The sequence below is a fragment of the Macaca fascicularis genome, chromosome 6, assembly GCF_037993035.2.
Source record: "Macaca fascicularis isolate 582-1 chromosome 6, T2T-MFA8v1.1".
NCBI classification, from domain to species: domain Eukaryota; kingdom Metazoa; phylum Chordata; class Mammalia; order Primates; family Cercopithecidae; genus Macaca; species Macaca fascicularis.
The window spans coordinates 117,666,908-117,690,397 of record NC_088380.1 but is presented as its reverse complement, the minus strand read 5'-3'; the positions used below and the strand labels follow the sequence as shown (position 1 = coordinate 117,690,397).

General features: G+C 40.5%; 1 protein-coding gene across 3 annotated transcripts in view; it reads right to left on the bottom strand.

Moving 5' to 3' along the window:
- Window positions 1-22,105, bottom strand: part of CAMK4 (calcium/calmodulin dependent protein kinase IV) — a 255,400-nt gene extending 233,295 nt beyond the window's left edge. For all 3 annotated transcript variants that reach the window (XM_005557500.5, XM_065546635.2, XM_073994032.1), the window contains exon 1: window positions 21,848-22,105. In XM_005557500.5, coding sequence (XP_005557557.4) covers window positions 21,848-22,008 — 161 coding nt within the window. In that variant the 5' untranslated portion in view covers window positions 22,009-22,105. The remainder of the gene's footprint in view (window positions 1-21,847) is intronic.
- Between the last annotated feature and the right edge of the window lie 1,385 nt (window positions 22,106-23,490).

Here is a 23,490-nt window from a genome sequence, read left to right as displayed (position 1 = left end):
ATATCAGAAACTTTGTCCATGAATGCATGGCATTCTATGGCACACAGTAGTCATCTTATCACTTTTAAAAGTGGGCAAAGGATATGAACAGACATTTCTCAAAAGAAGACATTCATACAGCCAACAGACACATGAAAAAATGCTCATCATCACTGGCCATCAGAGAAATGCAAATCAAAACCGCAATGAGATACCATCTCACACCAGTTAGAATGGCAATCATTAAAAAGTCAGGAAACAACAGGTGCTGGAGAGGATACAGAGAAATAGGAACACTTTTACACTATTGGTGGGATTGTAAACTTGTTCAACCATTGTGGAAAACAGTATGGCGATTCCTCAAGGATCTAGAACTAGAAATACCATATGATCCAGCCATCCCATTACTGAGTATACACCCAAAGGATTATAAATCATGCTGCTATAAAGACACATGCACATGTATGTTTATTGCAGCACTATTCACAATAGCAAAGACTTGGAATCAACCCAAATGTCCATCAGTGACAGACTGGATTAAGAAAATGTGGCACATATACACCGTGGAATACTATGCAGCCATAAAAAAGGATGAGTTTGTGTCCTTTGTAGGGACATGGATGCAGCTGGAAACCATCATTCTCAGCAGACTATCACAAGAACAGAAAACCAAACACCACATGTTCTCACTCATAGGTGGGAATTGAACAATGAGATCACTTGGACACAGGAAGGGGAACACATCACACCAGGGCCTATTGTGGGGAGGGGGCAAGGGGGAGGAATGGCACTGGGAGTTATACCTGATGTATGATGTGTTGATGGGTGCTGACGAGTTGATGGGTGCAGCACACCAACATGGCACATGTATACATATATAACAGACCTGCACATTGTGCACATGTACCCTAGAACTTACAGTATAATAAAAAAAAAAAAGGTAATGTGTGTTATCAACAAATTTACAGACAGTTAAGAGGTTTAAAATACTAGATCAGGGAATCAGTTGAAGAAGTCAAGTGAAACTCATTTGCTGCTATGTAATGGAATTATGAGAACAAAAATCAACTGAGGGGGTCAAAGTAGAGTTATTTGAGAGAAATATGAACATGGGAGTTGTAACTCATGTCAGAGAAAGCAGACCTAGAAAGGAAGAAAAGATATGGCAGAAACTGTATTAGTATCTACATTTTTCAGTACAAGCTTAGATATAGGCATGTGAATAAAAGAAATATGACACTGTTGCGATTTTCCCTTTTACAATAATAAAAACTTCTGCTATTGTTATCAACAATAAATTAAAATAATTTTTCATATCAATGAAAGAAACTTAAAGCTTTATTTGACAGCCTATCACCATAGTCAGTGAAATTATGGACTGGGGTAAAGAGGAAAAGAGAAAAATATGTATTTAATGCAAATTGGGTGAGGCCAGTATTAACTGAAATTAAGAATAAATATCAAAGATCTTTCTCTTGTAAATAACTTATGGAATCAGTATGTCCCCAACTGTAAAAAAGTAAAAAGTAAGCTTAGTCCTGTAACATGTGCAAGCCCCATAAAAGTACCACCTCCATGTGAGTTTTGCTAAATATTCTAGTAATATATTCATCAATCCATCAATATATTCATTATATTCATTTCTGCTAAATATTCTAGTAATATATTCATCAATCCATCTGCTCAAACATTCACTTTTCCCAGAGTTAGAAAGAGTTAGAAAGTTAGAAACAAAAAATGATTTATTTTATATTACATTATTTATTCATTTATTTTTATTTTATTTTTAATTTTTTGAGACAGAGTCCTGCTCTGTCACCAAGGCTGGAGCGTAGTGGCACGATCTCAGCTCACTGCAGCCTCCGCTTCCTGAGGTCAAGCAATTCTCCTGCCTCAGCCTCCTGAGTAGCTGGGACTACAGGCATGCACCACCATGCCCGGCTAATTTTTGTATTTTTAATAGAGACGGGGTTTCACCATGTTGGCCAAGATAGTTTTGATCTCCTGACCTCGTCATCCCCCCACCTCGGCCTCCCAAAGGGCTGAGATTACAGGCATGTGCCACTGCGCCAGGCCTATTTTATGTTATATTTTAATACAGGTCAGCTTTTAAAAGTGAGTGGGACACTAGCATACTTAACTAGTATCTTCAAAGAAGTATGACAATGAATACCTCAGCCCCAAATCACTCATAGACCAGAAGACAATGCAAACCAACATTAAGGCTAGAATTCTTAACTGTGATTCCAATACACCTGAGGATGAAGATTTTTTACAAGGTGAACACTCTCCAAAATGGGAAGGAAGATAAGTATAAAATATTATGCAATGTTTAATAATTTTTGTTGCATTTCAATTTTTAAGACATATCCTCTGCAAAGGAAAAAAAAAATAGTAAGCAAAACCTACAAGGTAGAAAATAGTTCATATTTTAAAATCTAAATCTGTAATAGTTTCTTGGAGATACAAAATTTTGTATTCCGAAATAATTCAGGAAAGCTGTAGGAGGAATAGCTGGGAATGGTTTAAGCCCAGCTTTCTGCAAATGGCACTTGTGAAGAAAGGAAGTATGTCAGAGACAAAGTGCAGAAGACCAAGGTTCTGGTTCCATTTCTACTACCAACTAGCTTGGAAGGGCTGGAAAAGACGGGTGACTTCTCTGCGTTTCAGTTTCTTCATCTATATTTAAAAACAAAAACAAAAAAACAAATATAACACTGGACTGGTTGAATTTTAAAGTTCTATTCAGCTCTAAGTTCCTGAAGAATCTAAGTCAGAATCTTAAGAATGGTGAAGATGAATGCATGTTGCATTCATGCGGCTGTAGGCACAAGATACAATCACAATATCGTCAGTATTTTTTACATTATGAGGCTTGACATTCCCTAGCAGTGCCCCTTTGTAAACACAGGAAAGAACTGCTGGCTAGGAGACTCACAGAGATATTTGCCTGAATCCTTCCTCATCCTCTTAATAGGCTTCAAAAGGGTGCAAAAACAAACAGATAAAAACAAGAAGATATTGGCAGAGAGAGGAATAGGAGCCTTCCCCATTGTAGGGCTAGTAAAATTTCCAATTAACTCAGTCATGATAGAACCTATAACTCGCAGGCAATAAACATTTTTTTTTAAATCTACCCTGTGTGACAAAGATTCTTTGCTTGACAAAACTTTAGTCAGGCTCCTGAGCCTTCTGCTACGCCCATCTGTGTGCTTCCTTGTAAAATACAGTTTTCATAAGAACCTTGCTAAGTCAATCTGGCAATAACCCACTACTCTCAATGTCTGATTACACTGAGAGTCTGAACAAGTTCCTCATCCTTCACTCTTCCCCAGGTGATGCCTGATCACCCTGGCTATCTTCAGGAAGAATCACAGGTTCCCTATATCACCGATGTTTCCTCTTAGTAATTTTCCATCCACTCTCCTTGTCCCTTCAACGGTCCTGAGTAAAATCTGCCTTATTGTGCTTTACTACATGTCATTGAATAATTTTTTAAACATCTGCCCGGAACTGTGGAGGTAAATGGGAACTAAAATGTCTTAGAGGAGCTCCCAATCCAGGTGTAGAGGCAGACAGGACCTCGTGGCAGTGCACTAAAAAGTAGAGGCAGAGCATCAGGCTGCCTGCATCTGAGCCAGGCAGGGCTTCCCAGGATGACACCTGCACCATCCTGATGTCAGAAAAGGTGTTTACAAAATAGGCAAGGTGGGGTGTAGAAAGAGGGGGCGTAGAGTGAGGGGATGCGGTTTGGGAAGAGGCACCATGGAGGTGCTGCACAGGAACACGGGACAGCATGACACATCCTGGGTGAGGAAAAATAGCTGTAGGGCTGGAGCCCAGGTGAGAATGCAGGCATGGTGGGAGTAAGACAGGAAGCGCAAGAGTTGTTCTGAAAAGACCTGCTGTTCATGCAAAGGAGTTTCACATCCTGGATGGGATGGAAGATGTTAAAGGATTTTAGGCAGGGGAGTGACATAATGAAACTTGGCCTTAGAAAGGTCATCTTACAAGCAGATGGGATGCGATAAGATTAGAGACAAGATTTAAATACCAGTGCAATAACCCAGGAAAGAGTTCCAAATGATGTAAATGAAAAAGATCAGTTGCCCTGCAGAGTAGGGAATGGATTTAAAATATATTTCAGAGATACAAATCATACCCATTAACCTTTATTGAATGTGTGAAATATACTAGGCACTATGCCAAGGAACTTTATGATACACTGTTTCACTTAATCTTCATAACCTTATGAGATTATTATTATACCTCTTCCAAGGCTCAGAAAGGATAAACGACTTGCCCAGGGTTATACGTGTATTAAGTGGAAGAATATGTCTTATTAGGGGAAGGGGGGAAGGAGAAATCCAGAACACCTCTGGATTCTGGAGCAAAGCAGATGAGGGTAACATGTACTGAGGTGGGTTACACAAGCAGGACAGCACGTTTTCTTGTGGCTGTTATTTGGGGGTGAGTGGAAGATGGAGTTAGTTTTGAATAGCCTGCATCAAAGTTGCCTGTGTGGTCTTCCAGTGGAAAGTTCCAACAGACCATCTTAAATAAGGGCTGTTCCTGCCATGAATTATTCACCAACAAGACATACACAGAAATCAGTTATCGCCTAGACCTGATCTACCTCTGTCAAGATGACACAAACCTGACTTCAGGCCCTCCCTTTAAGCCCTCGGCTCCAATGTGCTCCACTGTTAAGAGCAAGATTCCAGAGACAGCTTCTCCTATTAGATTCAAAGCTTCTCACTGGTTAGCACATTCCCATTTGCATGATTTACTGGCAGCAGTATATTTTTCACAAGACTTTTTAAAAATGACTTAAGACATTCAATCATTCTTTTATATATATAAGAATTTATCAGTTATAAAAGAATACCTCAGAAATATTCCTTACAGAATGACAAGCAATTTATGTAGATATTCCCCACTCTGGGCAGTGAAGCTTAACCCCCTTTTCCCCAAGGGTGAGCTAGACTTAATCACCAAGTTCCAAAGACTAGATAGAGTAAGAAAAGAGGTAAATAGAAACTGTAGAGTGGAGAAACCTGGCAAGTGACAGAGGTTGACATCCATAGAGATGTCATATGACATTATGCAACATCTGATATGATGTCACAAGGAGGGCACTTCATTTTTGTGGTATTCTTCCCCAGTTAATCATGAGAAATGACAGACAAATCCAGACTGGGGACATAGGGGTAGGGGTGGGTATTCCACAGGATACTTGTCTGGTATTGCTCAAGACTTTCAAGGTAATGAAAAACAAGCAAAGACTAAGAAACTGAGCAAGGAAGACATGGTAACTAAATGCAATATAATTGCCTAGACTGGACCCTAGAAGAGAAGAAGGACATTAGTAGAAAAGCTGGTGAAATTCAAATAAAATCTGCAGTTCAGTTAATAGTAAAAAAAAAAAAAAAAAAAAAAAAAGTCACAATTATTATTGTTCAAATAAAAATCTGCAGTGTGTGCATAGCTTTTATACTTAACTAGAGCCAAAGATTTTATCTTTTTTAATCTTTGCAATAATCCTGTGAAAAAAGGCACTAGTATTTTCATGCTACAGACGAGAAAATGGGGCTTGTTACAATTTAAAAGATTCATTAACAATAAACAACTACTAGGTATCAGAGTTGGAATGTATCTTTATACCACCATAGTTGCCACTGGGGGTTCTATTAATATCTACTAAAGTCATAGGGTTATTTTATGTGGGCTGCAGCCCTGCTTTTGACTCTTAGCATTGCCCTACAGCCAAAACATTTCTGAAATCTTAGAACCAGAGAACAACCTGAAAGGCCGTGATACCTAATCATTTCTAATCCCTCCTCCTTTACTGAGAGGCATTCCAGAATGAATAAGCCTTACCTAAATGACACTCAAGTAAGGTGTCTCCTAGGTCATCTAATTTCTATCCTTCCCCTTTTCTTTCTTAGTTATGAGTATCTCTTTAACAGCTTTCTTCAAGGTTACTCTTTTCTTAAGTGCTGCAATGACGTTCCTTCACCAGAAGAGACGGTAGTACAATTAAAAGCAGCTATTAAATAAATATAAGATGAAACTGGAAATCAAACTTTATTTTACAACTTAGGTATCGCATTAGAGAAACACATTTTTTAGGTATGGCTAATAGTGACATCATTTAAATATAAGTTTCTTCCATATGATATACTGTTTCATCAGCATGCACAAACCAACAGACTGCTTTAAAATATTCCTTACTACTTATGGGGTTCTTTTTTAGATTGTTAAATGATTTCCATAACTCTATTCTTTATTTCTAAATCACAGGTAAGTTGCAGTGATTCTGGGTTTGGTTATTTAACTTCCCAGTGAAGAATGCAACATTCAGAATGAAAAATTAATCTATAAAGAACAGTTAAAGTTAGTGTAAATAAGACCTCAAAGCAACAACAAGATAAATATTTTCTAACACCCTTTTAGAAGAAAAAAAAAACACTAAAAATTATACAGAAAGAACCATATGCAGCAGTTAAACTACCCCAACTTTCCTTTTGTCTGCAGATGTGGAAAATCTTATGGTTCTACTACATCTTCTTTTCAATACATGAAATACCAAAAAATAGTAGTCAAATATTTACAAATATTGCACAATGTACTACCCCTGGGTAAAGGGGAAGCTTAGATGCTCAGAAAGCTTACTCAGAAGCTGCAAGAAGCAGCAGAGAATTACTAAGGCCTCCTGCCAACACATTTCCAGAATTTTAGAATCTTATGACATTTTTGAGAAAGTGTGCTATCCAATCACCTACGGTCCCTCCACCTTTACAGACAGCTATTCCATAATTAATATCGATAATATCTAATGCTTACTGGACACTTACTATGTATAATGGATGCACTGACCTCATTTAATCATTATTATCTCTTCTTACGGGTGGAGAAGCTGAGGCTCATTGAAAATTTGTCTAAAGTGACACAGTTCATGAGTGGATGAACTGGGACTCTATTGCAGGTCTTTCTAACCCCAAAGCCTGTCCTTTTCATTTATCGTAATATTTAACAATCCCTGCAAATAAAAATCTCCTTTCTTGGATAACCTCACGTTCATGCAAAGCCATGAAGTAAATGTCCGCATTTCAGTGTTGTGTGTTAGCTATTCATTAATCTAAGAAACATGAATCTTATTCTTGGGAATTTACAATTTAAGATAGAAAACTGACAATAACAGCCAAAGAAAGCAACCTACTGCTAAGGAAACACTGATAAGGTTTAAAAAAAAAATCCAATAAAACCAAGCAAAACCTGAGTAAAACAGCCCTCAAATTAACTGTAAGCATCACAGATTTTTCAAGGATTTGAGAATGTATTTGGAATAAGGTGAAAACATGGTCGAAGACCAGAGGAACACTGGGTTCCTAGTCCTGAGAGAGGTCCCCAAAGTGATCGTGTGAGCTGTGCCAGAATGCAGATCCAAGTTCTGATGAAAACATATGATACTCAAGATGGGCCAAGTTTTATTTTTTAATAGCTGAGCTTCTAGTTGGCAACAAAAAATCCCGTGCCAGCTGCTGAGGAAATAATGTACCAGGAGTTGGCAGGCATTGGCACTTGGAAAGCCAACAGGTACGGATGCACGGTGGGATACCAAGGTGCTAGTGCCTGGAAGGCAAGAGAGGAAGTGGGGATGCAGCCACAGAAGAACTGTCCCAGTCTAGGGTCTGGCAAGGTGGAGGCATGCTAGGCAGCCCACCTCGTGTTAAAAAAAAAAAAAAAAAAAAAAACCACTCAGAGTCAGCTTCAGCCATCCTAGATAAAGCAAGTAAGGGGCTGTACTCTTTGTGAAGTGGGGTTCTGGCCTTCTTTCCCCAACATTTGGGAGAAAATACCGGGCATCTGGGAAAGAAGAGCAGATCGCTGCTCAAACTGCGAAGTCAGACAGGTGCCAAATGGAGAAAAGGGTACAAGGGTATCTTTCTCTGCTCTGGCTGGTATAACAAAGTGCCACAGACTGGGTGGCTTAACTAAAAAAACATTTTTTTTCACAGTTCTGAGAGCTGGAAGTCTGCAATTGGGTGCCAGTGTGGTCAGGTTCTGGTGAGAACTCTCTTCCAGGCTTGCAGATTATGACCTTGCTGTGTCCTCCGTGGTCAGGGATGAGAGACAGCAAGCGAGCGAGCAAGCTCTCAAGTCTCTTTTAACAAGAGCACTAATGCCTCATCAACTCACCTCAACCTAATTCTCTGTCAAAGGCCCATTTCCAAACCCCATTGTATTGGGAGTTAGGGTCTCAATGCATGCCTTTGGAGGAATAAACATTCATTCCATAAGATGGGGAGATACAAGGAAATGCAAGGTACCTACGCTCTGGAGAGATGAAGGAAACAGGGAGAAATTAGGAGGGGACAGAGAAGTGCTCTGGGACTAGGGGTAACCGGACTCAGAAAACAAGAGGTAAAGCTGGTGAGGAATGGCCTGCCTTCTGTCCCTCAGCCCTGTGTCTGCCCCTCTGCCCTGTGTCTGCCCCTCTGCCCTGTGTCTGCCCCTCTGCTTCCCACCCACAGTTTCCTTTCACCACACTCCTCTGGCCTCTGGTTGTCAAAAGAAAGATGGGAAGGTACACATTTCCAGAATAATTACTTTGACAGTGCATAAACATCAGGAACATAAAGTTAATAACCCTACTTGGAAGTTAAGTGCATTTCTTTTTGATCGAATAAATAAACATTTCAGTAGATGGCTTTTAAAAAAACATTCCCAAACAAAGATAGACATGGAACAGACTATTTATGCTCTTATCTCCTTCAAGACCCTCTCCTTACGTCTTCCTTTCCCTCCTGTGGTCAAGGCAGGTGATATGTTACCTAACCATGTGGCAGGACATTGCTAATTGGTTACATAGCCACAAATAGGTCATAAGTCAAGCTTTCTAAAAAGAATGATTCTTTTCTAAAAGCAAAACTAGACGGGTGGAGAAAGCCAGGAAACACACTTTCTTCTAAATTTTGTCCTAGATATCTACAACTAGTGCTAGCATTTGTATGGTCTACAGCAGGAAGTACAAATGAGTGAATATAACAATAGGTACATTTTTTAAAGGTGATGTATTTAGAAAGCACAAAATGAGAGTAAAACTTATGTGGGAATCCTCCAACACACTTAGAAAGCCTTTCAGGCTGAGAGCCCTACTTATTCCAAAAGCTGCTCTGTCTCCTGAACAACATAAAGAACTAAGGTGATCACCCAGAGAATTCAACTGGAAGAAAACACAGGTGCACATATGCTTGGGACTAGAAGGGATCTTAGAGGTAGACAATCTACTCACAGAAGGTGACAGTATTCCTGATCACTTAGAGATAGGGGCTCTTTAAAACAGAGATGACTGACAAAAGACCAGAGCTCCTTGGCTTCAAAAGGACTTTCAATTGTGGAAACCCCACTGGTGCAACCGATTTATTACTCAGCAAATATGTAATGAGTGTTCACTATACACTAGGCACTGTGCTAAGATTCTGGGGACACAGCAGTGAACAAAGGGACAGAAACCAGACCCTCAAGAGCTTACATTCTAATGAGAGGGAGACGGGTACTAAACAAGTTATTTCAGTGTGCTAGTTTAGAAGGGGGTTCGTATAGCAAAAAACATCCTGAAGAAAGAGAGTTTTAAGTACTGCTGATTTTCTTGCACCTATTTGCCTAATTCCTCTGACATTTGCTCATTCACATAATGTTCCAGAACCACTTCAGGGGAGGCAAGCATTAGGCTGAGGGACGGGCCTAGTAGTAGGAATAAAAGAGGGATAAGATATGGGGTTCCTCTGCCCAATGAGCAGATGTTCTGGTGATGAAGACCACAAAGCATTCACCTGTAAGACCAAAAACCCCAATTCCCGGAGATGGGGAATTACGAAATGATATGAGAGTGGGGAAAGGACAGAAACTTTCTACCTGGGGTTGGATGACTGTCCTGGAGTGATTCACAGGAGAGGTACATTTCAGGCTAAGAGAGTTTCATGTGTAACACCACAGAGATATGAAGATCACTGAGGCGTCTGTGCAGCGAAGGCGGGTACAGCGGAAAGAGCACGGGTGCTGAAGTCTGACAAACCAGGGCTTGAGTCTCAGCTCTGCTCCTCTCCACCTGGCTGTGTGAACTTGGACAAGGTGCCTCACCATTCTGAGCCTCAGGCTCCTCCTTGTGAATTGGTGCTGGTGATAAACACCTGGTAGTATTCTTGAACTAACTAGCAACATACTTAGAGACAGTAGAATCACAGGAAGCTCCTAGTAAACATCCCATGATGGTAATTATGAAGAGAAGTGGTGGGGAAGGGGGCTGGCCTGGAAGTTGAGGTTGGATTGCTAACAAGGCTGTATAAACTGAACTAAGTAAGGTGTTTATCCTATCAATACACAAGTGTATTGATAGGATACACAGGCCTCCCACCTTTTGGTGGCCTGTGTGGGGAATAATATTAAGTTTATGTGCTGGGTATGGAACTCAGTGTTTCCCATTTGTGATCTCATTTGCTTGTCACAGAAATGATGTGGGGAACACACTACCACAATCTTCGCTTTACAAACGAAGATGAGTGAGGTGCAGGGCTTTATGCCTGAAGAGGCAGGGCCATCAAGTTACAACTGTGTCCTGCCTATTCCTGTCTTAGCCCCCGCCGTGTTCAGCAGACCTTCATCTGCACCAATCCAGCTGTCCAGTATGGCCTGCTTGGTGCTCCCGGCCTCAGAGCCCACCTCTGCCCTTAGATGTTGCTCCCCGAGGATCACTCCCCTCCACTACTTGGCTCAGGCCCGGACCAGCGCTCTGCTGCCCTTGCCTGGCCCAGGCCAGAACCTTAGGCCAACCACTTCCCCCAACAGCCCTTAGCTCAGCCCCAACATTCCATTTCTTCAGTAGGTCAGTACTTTAAAGAACTGCACTGGTTTTCTGGCGATCATCCTGAAAATTTCCTCAGGTCCCCACTTCATCGGTGTGTCACACATACATATGGCACACTCTGTTTATTAGGTTATTAGTTTGCCTGTAGTTACAGGTTGCACCCAGGAGAGCTCACGAGTTTATTTCATTGAACATTGTTATTAGCGTACCTGTTCACATTGAGGGGAAAAAGAGAGGAAGAGTCCAGGGTCCCTCAGGAGTCACTAAAACATTTTCACCCACAGAAGAACCTTTTAGAGGCCTATTAGAACTGAACACTCTAGGCCAGGCTGATTTATTGAATTATATATTTTGAATTTGGTCATATTTAATAGCATAGTCTTATTTTCTCAGTGGTTACCCTGATGGAGAGCTTTGAATAAAAATGACATATTTGAATGAATAAGTAGCAGATATTAAAATCCAGGTAAAGACTAATCTTAGAGCAGTATTCACAACTAAGAACAACTTTTTGTGTCTGTTAGAGTCCTAAGTGGAAGGCAGCTGCTTATTAAGTTAAAGTAGTCATGAATTGTCCCTTCAAATCAGTACAAGTAAGGCAGACCAAGTTAACAGTGCAACATTCTGAGCAATGAAAAGTAAAATGCAAGTGAAGGTCTCTATTAAACAGTCCATAACGACCTAAAAGAGGGAAACATCATTCAAATACTTCATTGTAGGTAACAAGACATGTGTGAGCATTATTACAGATCCGTTATCTTCTACACTTCTATGTTCCGGTTTATATTAGTCAAGTTCTGTCTACAGGCATGACATACATCGAAGAAAGTGCACTTTTAACAAAGCATGCTACTACAAACTTGTAAAGAAAACAGGTAAGAATGTGTCCTATCCATTATCTTTTTCAGACACTATTCCAATCAGACGGTGGTCTCAAATCCAGCCTTCTTTATTTTTTTCTAAGAAATACTGGTACCTGGTGAATTTTTGAGCCATACCACCCTGAAACACGACTTAACAAGTAAGTGGTAACAACACATTTGCTGACGGGGTTAAGCTCAGCATCCTGGCTCTGATGCCCACAACTCTTCAAGTACTGCCCACAAAACACTTTAGGTCAGTGCCTTCAGCTGCCTAAGCCAGCAGTTGGCAAAATTTGCCATGAAGTGCATTAGTTATATTAAAATTGAGGTTCTTGCAAACGAACCCTATTTCTCTACTCTTTTTCCCTCTCAACTCCATGACCACTCAACCTTCGTTGTTGAAGCCAAAGTTAAGTTCACCCTCTGCTAGATGTGCAAGCTGTTTTCCTTTACTCTCGTTCTGTTTTCTTCCATGTGACTGTTTTGGTTACAATGGCAGTAAGTTCTTATCAAAACCGTCCATCAAGTAGTCTTGAGATGCATAACAGTTGCACGTATGTACCCACTTCCCCTTTCTGCACAAAGACACACCTTGCAATATGATTTTTTGTTTGCATTTTGATCTATATATTTGCTTTAAACTCACTTTTCATAAAGTAGAATGTTATTTAAATATAAAGAAGTTTATTCAGTAACCACTTATGACTACCATTCTTTGACCCAGTCATCATCCAATAAAATGTTTTTTGAGCATATGCTCCCAAACTGTGTATACTAATGTACCTATTAATGGTATATATGTGTTACTTAACCAACATTAATGTGCTTTTTAAAACATCCAAAAATAAAAATTAAAGACAAAAATTAAAAAAAGAAACCAAAATAGATTCTCTAATACTTTCTTCTAGCACCTTATTGTATTACACATCCCCTGGCTACAGGCATCCCACTTTACAGACCTCTGCTATAGTCGAAATATGAGTGGCTGACGTAACTTAACTCTATTCAAGATATAAAAAGGAATAATTTTAAGTTTTCAAAAGATTGCTTAAACGGGGTCCTCATTTAAATGACCTTAATTATCCACCTGAGACTAGCATATAGGATTATTCAACACACAGCTAACATACTAGTAAATGGAAAAATTAATTGAACTTTACTAGTTAGAGGTAAATCTTTCATCAGTAATTTCTTTAGCATATTATGGTCACTCTAAATATAACAGAGGAATTATCAATTTGAAACCTATTTAGTTATTATGCACAAAACAAATTACCCACCAATAAACAGTCTTTTGATATGAACACTGTTCATGATATGGAAATTTAACTTTCACGCCCTTCAAATAAACGTTCTTCATTTTCACAAACATTATATGAAGTAAACATCAGTCATATAATCAATATAAGACAAAAAGAAATAGGAGGAAGAAAGAGAGAAATGGAACTAGCCAACGTGTTAGGTAGGTAAGAACTGTAACTGTAGCAGTTTCAGTAGATTTTGATAAAAGATGAGTATGCATTTAAAGCTTGTGCCCATGTGGAAAACTAATATAAAGTTGACATTTTCAAAGTGAAAGAGAGACTAAAGGTAGTTCCCTGAATAAATTAAGATTTGATATCATTTTAACCTGAAATTCTCATGCAACTGAGGAGGAGCAGAAGTGTAGCCTGACTAGTCTAGGTTAGCAAACCACAGACCACACTTAGCAGCCACTTGAGTTTGTACAGTCTGCAGTCTAAAAACAAATTTTGCGTTTTTAAAAAATCAAAAGAAGAATACTATTTTGTGATGTGAAAATTATATGAAAGTCAAATTTTACTGTCATAAATGACATTTCACTGGAACACAGTAACATGCTATTTTCTGTATGTTGTCTATGCTTGCTTTCTCTCAACCATGTCAGAGGGTAGAGATGCAACAGAGACTGAACGGCCTTCAAGCCTAAAATACTTACTGTTTCTTTGTACTCACTCTTTACCTGGTCTAGGTAACTGATCTAAGTCCAACATTTCTCCTTTATTACCTAGTCATAGGCTATGGGATGGTTTTTTCCTTTTAAAAAAAGAAATCAACCTCATCAGTTTTCTCTTATCTAGTCCCATGTTTGATCTGCATTACAGATAGTGGCAAATTCTGAGTCCTACAACCTCAGCCCAAGACCCAGCTGCTTCTATAGCTGACATTTTTCTCTCACAATGGTTACTTTATCTACAACTTGGTTTTCAAGTGACACAAGCCTACTCCTTTTTTTTTTTTAAACAGGTTGTCTTTGGTCTGACATGAACTTACCCTGCTAACCTTATCTGCCATTGCAATGTTCATGCTTTATAAATTTTGCAAAACAAAAATGTATATCCTGAATTCTTCTGTCCTTTTTTTTGCCTCTTCTTAGAATGTACCATCTGCCTGACATGCTGTTTGCCAGTGCTCTACCTATTAAAATCCTGCCAAATTTCAAAGTCCTCCCCCATAAAGACACCCCAGTCCTGTCTGTCATAACTCTGTCATGAAGACGGCTGTGGTTCTTAGATCTCTAATAACAGTTTTATTCACTTTACTTATACATTAATTTATCTTGTATTAGATTTATTGTTGGTACCTTATTAGTAGTACCCTACATACTTGGAGGCCAAATATTGTTTTATTTATCATGCTCATTCATACTCTAGACCCTTACCCCACTACATGCACACTGTCAGCATACATCGTCTAGGTCAGAATTATTGAAAAGCTTAGACCTATAAACAAGAGGACTTTAGGTAGCACAAAGGCATGGAATGAAATAACGGGAAAAAAAGAGAGAGAGAGAACATCCTTCACTTTTCAATTACTTTTCAATCATTCTGATTATATCAAGACGGAAACCTCAATTTGTGCTGCTCTGGTTTTAACTCTCCTAATCTTTGATAATCTCTTTTTTTAACAAAGAAATCAATCCTCAGGGTTACAGCCTTCTGCATGTGGACATGTCTAGCTATAATTTACTAAAAATGCTATGTTTTCATTACAATTTATTTTTACAATTTATTTCTATTTATGGCATATACAATTTGCTTTGATTTATGGTTTTCAGTTTAGTGAAAATTGTATTCTTGGTAAATAAATTTAGGTTAACAAAATAAGGTAATTTAAATAAAAATATTAAGCAAATTATAAAGTGGAATACATATAAAACAGAAATCTTATATTATATAGAAATGGAAGAAACATTTGGTTGTAGCAGATACTCAGTAAAGCTAAATGAACATAATCCATCAACCTTGTTGTTGTTCACTAGCTACATAACTGAAAGAAAATGTGTAAAACACTAGCTTCAAGACATGATTCTCAAGAGGGGAGATGGGACACATTTGACAATGTTTAGAGACAGTTTGGGTTGTAACAACTTATAAGGATGTCACTACTGGCAGCTAGTAGGTAGAGGCCAGGGACACTGTTAAACATCCTACAGTGCACAGGACAGCCCCCACAACAAGGAATTATCTGGGCCAGAATGTCTATAGTGCCTAGATTGAAAAACCCTAATCTGAGAGAAAAGAGGAAGGTCTATATGCATTACCCTTTACCCATCACTATGAATCACTGTCTCTCCAGACACTGTTCTTTTCTTTATTTGATCTTTACCACTGACAAGATAATGACTAAGGAAAATCTCTGGCAAACTGTATTGAAGGGTCCACATCCTTTATGTGCTAATACTATGCCATCAATATTTAGATCTAACTTTCTGATTAAACCATTGGAGTAAGGAAATCTTCAGATAATCCTGTACTACAAATAGATTTTTAAAACTGAGGTAAAGATCAATATAATTTGAGTAAAACCTTGACTCTAGCTGCTATCAACTTCATGAAAAGTTCCTCTTTGTCCTGAATTACACGGTTCCTTGACTCAATTAAACATCATATTTTGCAGTATGAATTTGACCTTGAAATTTTAAAAAATCAATACTCTGTTTATTAGATATGTAGCTTTCCCAAAAGAGAGTTTTAAAAAACCCTCTACTTTTAAAAAAAAAGACATGAAAAAAAGAAAAAAAAATTATTAACCTAAAATAATAACTAGTAGTTGAAACACTTCACTTGGCTAACACTACTTTGTTCTTAAATGTATTATTGCAAACACATAACCCACACATATATGTCTGAGGGTAAAGTGTTTACAAGAAAGTTCTTTGAAGCTATTTTGTGGTTAGTGTTCTTTTTCTCTCTCTTTCAAGTTCTCCAGAACAGTTTAGAAGCAGATGGCACCTGTGTCTTTTTTTTTTTTTCTCCCAAAATCTGGAGTTATTTTTAACCTTGTGACAGTATTTAAACATGGAAAAGTAGTGTGTTCTTAAAGCAGTGATGTTACCATAGTCTTCACTTGACTTTAAGGCTTTTTACAATGAGTATATTTCCAAATTTAGCATTTACTATGCATTAACTTTATTGGATGGTATAGCTTGGAGGCATTTCATGCCTTTAAGTCCAACTTGATTTAACTTCTAATTCTGATACACCTGTGGTAAAGTGATAGTGAAGGTGAAACTGAATCCCTTTCATTTCAGAGCCACAAAACACTCTGCCAACAGAAAAGTGGCATTATTTTTAACAACAGCAAGCTACAGAGGTGGCAGCTATCAATACTCACACTGAAGAAAGAAAACCAATGCTGATTGAGATTAGGGTTATTGTCAGGTAAGTTTTGGGGAGAAGAGAAACGGGTTACAGTATTCTCCTTATCCTACGGTCACTAGAATCAATATCACTACCACATCAGGAGCAAGATCTCAAAGAACAGGAAGTCGGTACACATGCTGCACCTGGCCCACTTCATTATCATTGATTCACCCCTTTAAAATCATTTGTTGAGCACCTGTTAAGTACTAAGTGCTGTGCTAGACATGAGCACGTAATAGTGAACAATCCAAACCCACAGACTCTGCCTTCCAGAAGCTTATAGTCAGTGTTCCTGGGAAGAGCCTATGAAGCCCCGGTTTTTATTCTCCCACTTGCAATCCCACCTTGCTCCTGAGTCAACCGCCTGAGGAAAGAATCAGAGGCACAGAGAACAAGACAGGGATGGCACAAGCATATTTTTAATTCCTAGTTAGATAAAAAACCTACCACCTGCCAAGAGCTGAAGCTTCTGAGTGCAGTGTGTGTAGCAAGAGATCAGAAGCCAGCAGTATACCTATCCAGATAGGCTGTGGGGCCCTAAAGCATGGTGTCAGGGAAAAATCAAGGACCTAAGAAGCTCTAGCCACAAGAATGGTTTAGGAAATGGGTTGACCAAAAAAAAGGAGAATCTGTTTCTTCAGCAGCCATGCTGTGGACTGAATTGTGTCCCTTCAAAATTTACATGTTGAAGCCTTATTCCAACCCCAATATGATGGTATTTATAGGTGGGGCTTTTGGAAGGTAATTATGTTTAGTATGAGGTTATGCAGCTAAACCCCTCATCATGGGATGAGCATGCTTGTAAGAAGAGGCACCAGAGAGCTTGGTTTCTTTCTCTCTTCCTCTCTCTTTCTCTTTTCCTCTCTGCCTTCTGACGACACAGCAAGAAGGCAGCCATCTGCAAAACAGAGAGTCCTAACTGAGGAAATGCGTTGGCTGGGACCTTGATCTTGGACTTCCTAGCCTCCAGAGCTGTGAGAAATACATGTCTGTTGTTTAAGCCACCCAGTCTAAGACATCTTGTTATATCAACCAGAGCCAAGAGCACTACGACAAGCTAAGAGCATTGGCTGAAGCACTTCTCTTAGAAAATGCAAACTTTCATGTTTCCTTATAGAAAGCATTTGCTCACCATGCCCTGGAGCCAGAATATGCATCACCATGTAGAACATACCACTTCTCAGCCTCTGAGTTCCTTTCCAACACAGCCCCTGGCACTCTTAGCCAGTTCGGATTACTGTGTGCCCAGTAGACCTTGGGGAGACACCAGAGTTTTTCCAAAATGTTTGGAAGGGGAAAATCAATAATGACCTGGAGGCAAAGATAGGAGAATTTTTCTCTACAGTGCTGTGCCAAAAGGTCACCCAATGTTGCCAATTGGTCTGCAGGGAATTTCTTTAAAAGACTCTGCCTCATAGCTTAATCTGTCACATACAGATTTATGGCCTAAAACAGCACTTTTCAAACTGAATCACAACCCATTAGTGGGATGTGAAATCACATGGGTTCAGCCAACTTTTTTAAATGAAATAGATGAAATCAAACAGCATATAACAGAAAATATTAAAGTGCATTGATGGTAATAAGAATAAACATTGTTTTATAAAATTGTCTCTGTTTTATACACACACACACACCCCTTACTATCGAAGTTTATTTGGTTCCTAAACAATAATACATATAGCAAGGGATCCTATATAATTAGTTTGAGCTGACAAACAAATGTATTTAAAATTATAAAGGTATACACCTAATTGTGTATACATAAATGTGTATATATAAATGTGACACAGAAATGTATTATTTAAAATTACATTGCAGGGGGGAGGAGTATATGCAAAGTCCCTAGCCTAAAGAAACTACAGTAAGTAGAATGGGAACCAAATTTAAAAAAAAAAAAAAGGTTTCAAAATAGTTTAATACATTCTTCTCTTGTCCTAATTATCTTTCATTAGGTTTGGTTTCCTTGGATTTGTATGTCTGGGAATACATCTAGTTTTCTTATCAACTTTCTTTCCACATGGAACAACAGGGAGAAACCAAAGGTGGGACAACTGAAAACAGGACATGGGTTTGCGTGCAGAGATGAAATCTGCACCACCAAACAGGCTGGACCACTTCCTGTCATTCCATGTGCCAAACCACTGGGCGGGATCCGGACCAGAGGCAGCTCCCTTCTCCCTCAGAAAAGCCTTTAAAATGCCAGTTTCTCAAATCACTGGGCAAAAGACCAACTGCTCTCGAGGATCTGGAGCCCTTAATAGGATCATGGCCAATTTGTATTTTTAAGCAGAGTTGAATGTGTGTATGTGTCATGATTTTTGTAAACTTTTTGACAAACTCTATGAACAAAACAGTGTCTTGAAATGTGATTTTAGGAAAATTACTTTGCCTGATACTTTTAATTAGCCCCTCTACCCTATACCCTCCCCATCAAAATTAAGTGATGACATCTGTCTTGGTGTCAATGGCTGCATGTGGATCAGTGCTGCCAGCACCTGCCTTTGCCAGCACTATTCAGGGGCTTCAGGTGGATATAGCCTTGGGAGTTTAGCTCACCTTGAGTTCCCAAACACATCCTCAGAGTGTATCGCCCCAATGGTCACAGTCCAATCTTCTTGCAATCAGGAGTCACTACTTTACAACAGACAATTGTAATGGAGGAGCCAACAAGTCACTAATTCTGGTGGAGATTGTCTAGTTCCTAGAGCTAACCATAACAGCAACACCACAAGCACTGTTCTCTTAGCATATTAATGACATCTGCATTACTAATGAATTAGAGTCACACTGGCAGGCGGATTTGGCCCAAGGCTGAGAGTAAAGGGTTGAAACTGACGACCTGAGTTCAACTCGATCTCTAGTGTAGGAAGGAAGAAAACTTTAATTACTCAGCCAGTATCTATGATGATCATTCTGCTGCATTCTCTGGCTCTATCGATTCTTAATAATTATATCTGGAATAGTAGTTGCTTTACGTTTTAGGTTTACTTAAAAATTTCTGATAATGAAATACTTCTCAAAGTCTCAGCCAAACAGAGTAAGCATGTACCTCATGAATGCTGCCATCTACAGAGAACTTACCTAACAATACGCTTTACTGTTGACAAAGAGAGCCTAAGTAAGACATTTTAGCTTTGATTGTTCCTCAACATAGTCTAATTCTGTGATCTTTTACAGTAATCAAAAGACTAGATAACAGAGCGAGAATCTTAGCAATGTATAGACAGAGGGTCTCTGACAGGATGGGCTTAACTTACGATTTTTCAACTTTTATGATGGTGGAAAAGTGATACCATTCAGTAGAAACCATACTTCAAATTTTGATCTTTTCCTGAGCTAGCAATACGTGGTAGGATACTCTCTCTGATGCTGGGCAGCAGCCACCAGCCACAGCTCCCAGTTAACCACAGGAGGGTAAACAACCGGAACTCTAGAGTGTTCCGTGTTGCCAGTGTTTTTTGAATATTGTGTTTTGTGTTTCATATCTCACCATGTCTACAAAATCCCATCTGTACGCAGTATTTAACAGTTACTATAAAATAGGCTTTATGTTAGATGATTTTGCCCGAATGTAGGTTAATATTAAGTGTTCCGAGCATGTTTCAGGTAGGGTAGGCTAAGCTACAATGTTTGTTAGCATAGGTGTAGTAAATGCATTTTCAATTTCAACTACAGTGTGCTTATTGGGACATAACACCTTCATAAATCGAGAAGTTTCTGTATAACTAATTAATATTTGTCCTCCAAAAATCTACTCCAACACGTAATTCTGAACTGAAAAATAAAAAACCCAAACTAAATTTCTTAGTTTTTTTCAATGCAGGCTACCATCTCATAGAGGTATGCAACTGGCAGTTTATTTTTTTCCCATTTCTCAAATTAAAGAGAATTTCTTGAGTTTCATGATAGTGAAGCTTATTCATAAAGACAAAGTGTGTGGCTAAGTCAGCCTATTTGAAGCATCTAGGGTTAATGTTACTCTGAAAACAGACGTGCTGCTGGGACAGTCCCTGCAGCAGCATCAGGCACTTCCTCTACTATACAGCAGTTTAGAAAACACCAAGTAAACAATTTTAAGTAGATCATCTCTTTACTCAGAGGTCTACATGGTTACTCTGTCACGCATCATACAATTAGTAACAGGCAGGTTTTGGACCTTACAAAAATCGACATCATTGTCCTTTCATTTCCACCTACATATAGATCTTCAGATGAATACTGAAAAACTTGATCAAAAATGGACGTTTATGTATACATTATTCAGTGCTCAAATACTTCAAAACATTTTTAACAGTGACAAATTACCAAATTTTCATCAGAAGTTTGCCTATTTTACACATCTATATTCAATGAGCCTTCAATAGTAGTAGCAAATTGGGGGGACAGTGGGCAGTGACCACTACATCTTCCCACTAAATACCAATATCCAGAATCCTGCTCTGAATCCTCCAGTGGCTTGAAAAAAATAAAAAGGCTATTAGCAAAACTATATCGAGCAAAAAGAGAATGGAAAATGAAATTGCAAAGAAGTAGTAAGTACAGAAGCTGCAACTTGTGAATCGTTGAAATTACATCTTCAGATTCCCTATACTAAAGAGCCTGGATCTAAAATAAGTGTTGAAAACAAATCTCCTTACCTATGGATAACAGGGAGAAAAGACGAAAAAAAGGAAGGGAAAGAAAACTATAATTTTCAACGGATACAAATACGAAAGCATATGGAATCATTCAGAAGGCCAAACTGCTACCTGTTTGGATCTTCAGAGGAGGGATAGGGGGCATACCTGCAATCCTAGGGAGATGATCTGTTGCATATATAATTTAAATAAATCATTCCAGCCCATGAAAGAAGAGAAGCAGCAGTATTCTCACTAATTACCACTGCCTGGATCCCATATGCTGCTTTCTCTTTTAAAGCCACACTAGTTCATTATTCTGCCTTCAACTCTCTTAAATGATTCATTTCTTCCTTCACTCCTGAGCAGACTCTGCAGGGAAGCTAGTATTTAAGTTTAATTTCTAGTGTCACTTGCTTTGGAGAGCTTGACGAGGGGAAGGAGGAAGAATCTAATTTAATAATTCTGTCTTGATTTGGAGGAGCACCCTCCGGCCCCCACCCCAAAAAATAACTAGACAAACAGGACCCTCTGGCAAGCTATAATCGTGAGCAAAGACATCAACTGGGAAAGCAGGGCCCACGTGCGGTGGGAGCTGTCACCCAAGGGAAGTGGCAGTCTGCGAGAAGGAGGGAGGGCTCATCCTACAGCTGCACCGGCCTAGGCGCTCTGGTGGGGTGGGAAGCACTCGAGCCGCACCTGAATGAAGGTTAGCTCTCTCCCAGACACTAACTAGGCGGGGAGAAATCGAAGGGCACGGAGGCAGGCTCCCGCACTCTCGGAGCCGTCGCTGCGAAAGGGACAACCCTGAGTGCACGCCGCGGGCTTCCCCAGCTGGAGCCCGCGCCTTACCGTCCCAGCTCCGACTCCACCTCGAAGAAATCGCTCAGCGCATCCCTGTTGGAGCCGTCGATCCAGTAATCCGGGACGAGGCTCGCGGTCCCCGGGGCCGCACTGGCGGTGACCGAAGAGCAGGACGAGGCGGAGCAGGAGGGCACCGTGACTTTGAGCATCTTCGCAGCGGGACTCCGGAAGCCGCCGCCGCCGCCACCGCTGCCCGAGCGAGAAGCCGGCCGCCAGCCGCCGCCTGCGAACGCAGGAGCGAGAGAGAGGCGGCGTCCTTCACGCGCGCACACGCCCACCGCCGCCGCCCGCGCTCTCAGGGACGGTGGGCGGGGAAGGGGGCGAGCAGCGGCGTGAGGGCGCGAGGGGGAACCCGGAGTCGCCGCCCGCCGGAGGGAGACGAGCGGCACCGCAGAGGAGAGAGGCTCCCTCCCCCTAGCTAATTTCCTCCTCACCCGCCCTCCTCCCGCGCCAAGCCTTTCCCGCCGCCCTCCCTCTTTCCTTTCTCCCTCCCAGGCTGTGGCTGCCGCGGTGCCGGCTAGGGCGGCTCCGGATGCTGGAGCTTGGGGAAGGCACAAGGACCCGCGCATCATCCCACGCGCCCTGCCGCGGGGGCCGGAGCTGGAGGGAGACCGTGCGCAGCGGGACGCTGGCTATGGGATGGCGGGCGTCAGGCGCACCCTGGGAGCACCTGGGTCCGGGCGGCCCCGCCGGATAGCGAGAGAGGGACCTAGGTGGTGGTGGCGCAACTCATCCCTCCTTGAGCGCGTCTCCGTGGCGAGTCCCTCCCACCTAGCACCAGCTAACCAGCCATCCCTCTGTCAAAGCTTATATTGGTGGCCAGGGAGGGAGTCCTGTGGTGGCCGATCCCTCAGGGCTCCTTTGCCTGGACCCAGTGAGAGCTGGAGGAAAAGGAAGCGCCCAGGTCCACACTGACCTGACTCACCTTTGACTGAAGTCTTCAGTTGGAATAGATGCGGTTGTCGCTGCTGGTGGCACTGCCTCCTCTGGCACTGCTGGAGCTCCTGAAAGAGCAGATACTTGGCTGTGTCGAGTTCAATCTCAGCATCTGAAGGCCAGTAACAGAAGTGGCTCAGAATTACAGTTCTGGAAGGGCCTTGTGGAAGCCAACTAGTAAACTCTCTGCCTTAAGGCAGGACCTGTCCTCATTCATGACAGAGAAGATTGCTACATGTAAAGCTCTTTTTCTGTTCCCAAGAGATGTATCCCATCATAAGTATTCTTACGTCCTGTCCATCAACTGTCATGGCTTTTCTTCTCGGTATTAAATATACATCGCTTAAACTAGCCTTGAACGTTCTTCTTTTCAGATTTCAGCAAAGACGAACAACAATTATTAGTCATATTCTGATACATATATATGACAGTTATATCACAACTCATTTCTGGCTAAATAGCTCCAGGCCCTTTCACCTTCACAGGTGTTACTTTTAGCCTTTTTTTTTTTTCCTGACTTTCCTCCAACATGCACTAAACTCTTCCTAGTAAGTCTCCATTCCTGATTGCACCAACCGTTAACATGGTCCAATATTTTAATCTAATTTATGGATTTATTAATCTTAAAAGCCTGCCTGCTATACTGGTGAACAAACAACCAAAAATATCCAATCAAGTAGTTACAGGAATGTGAT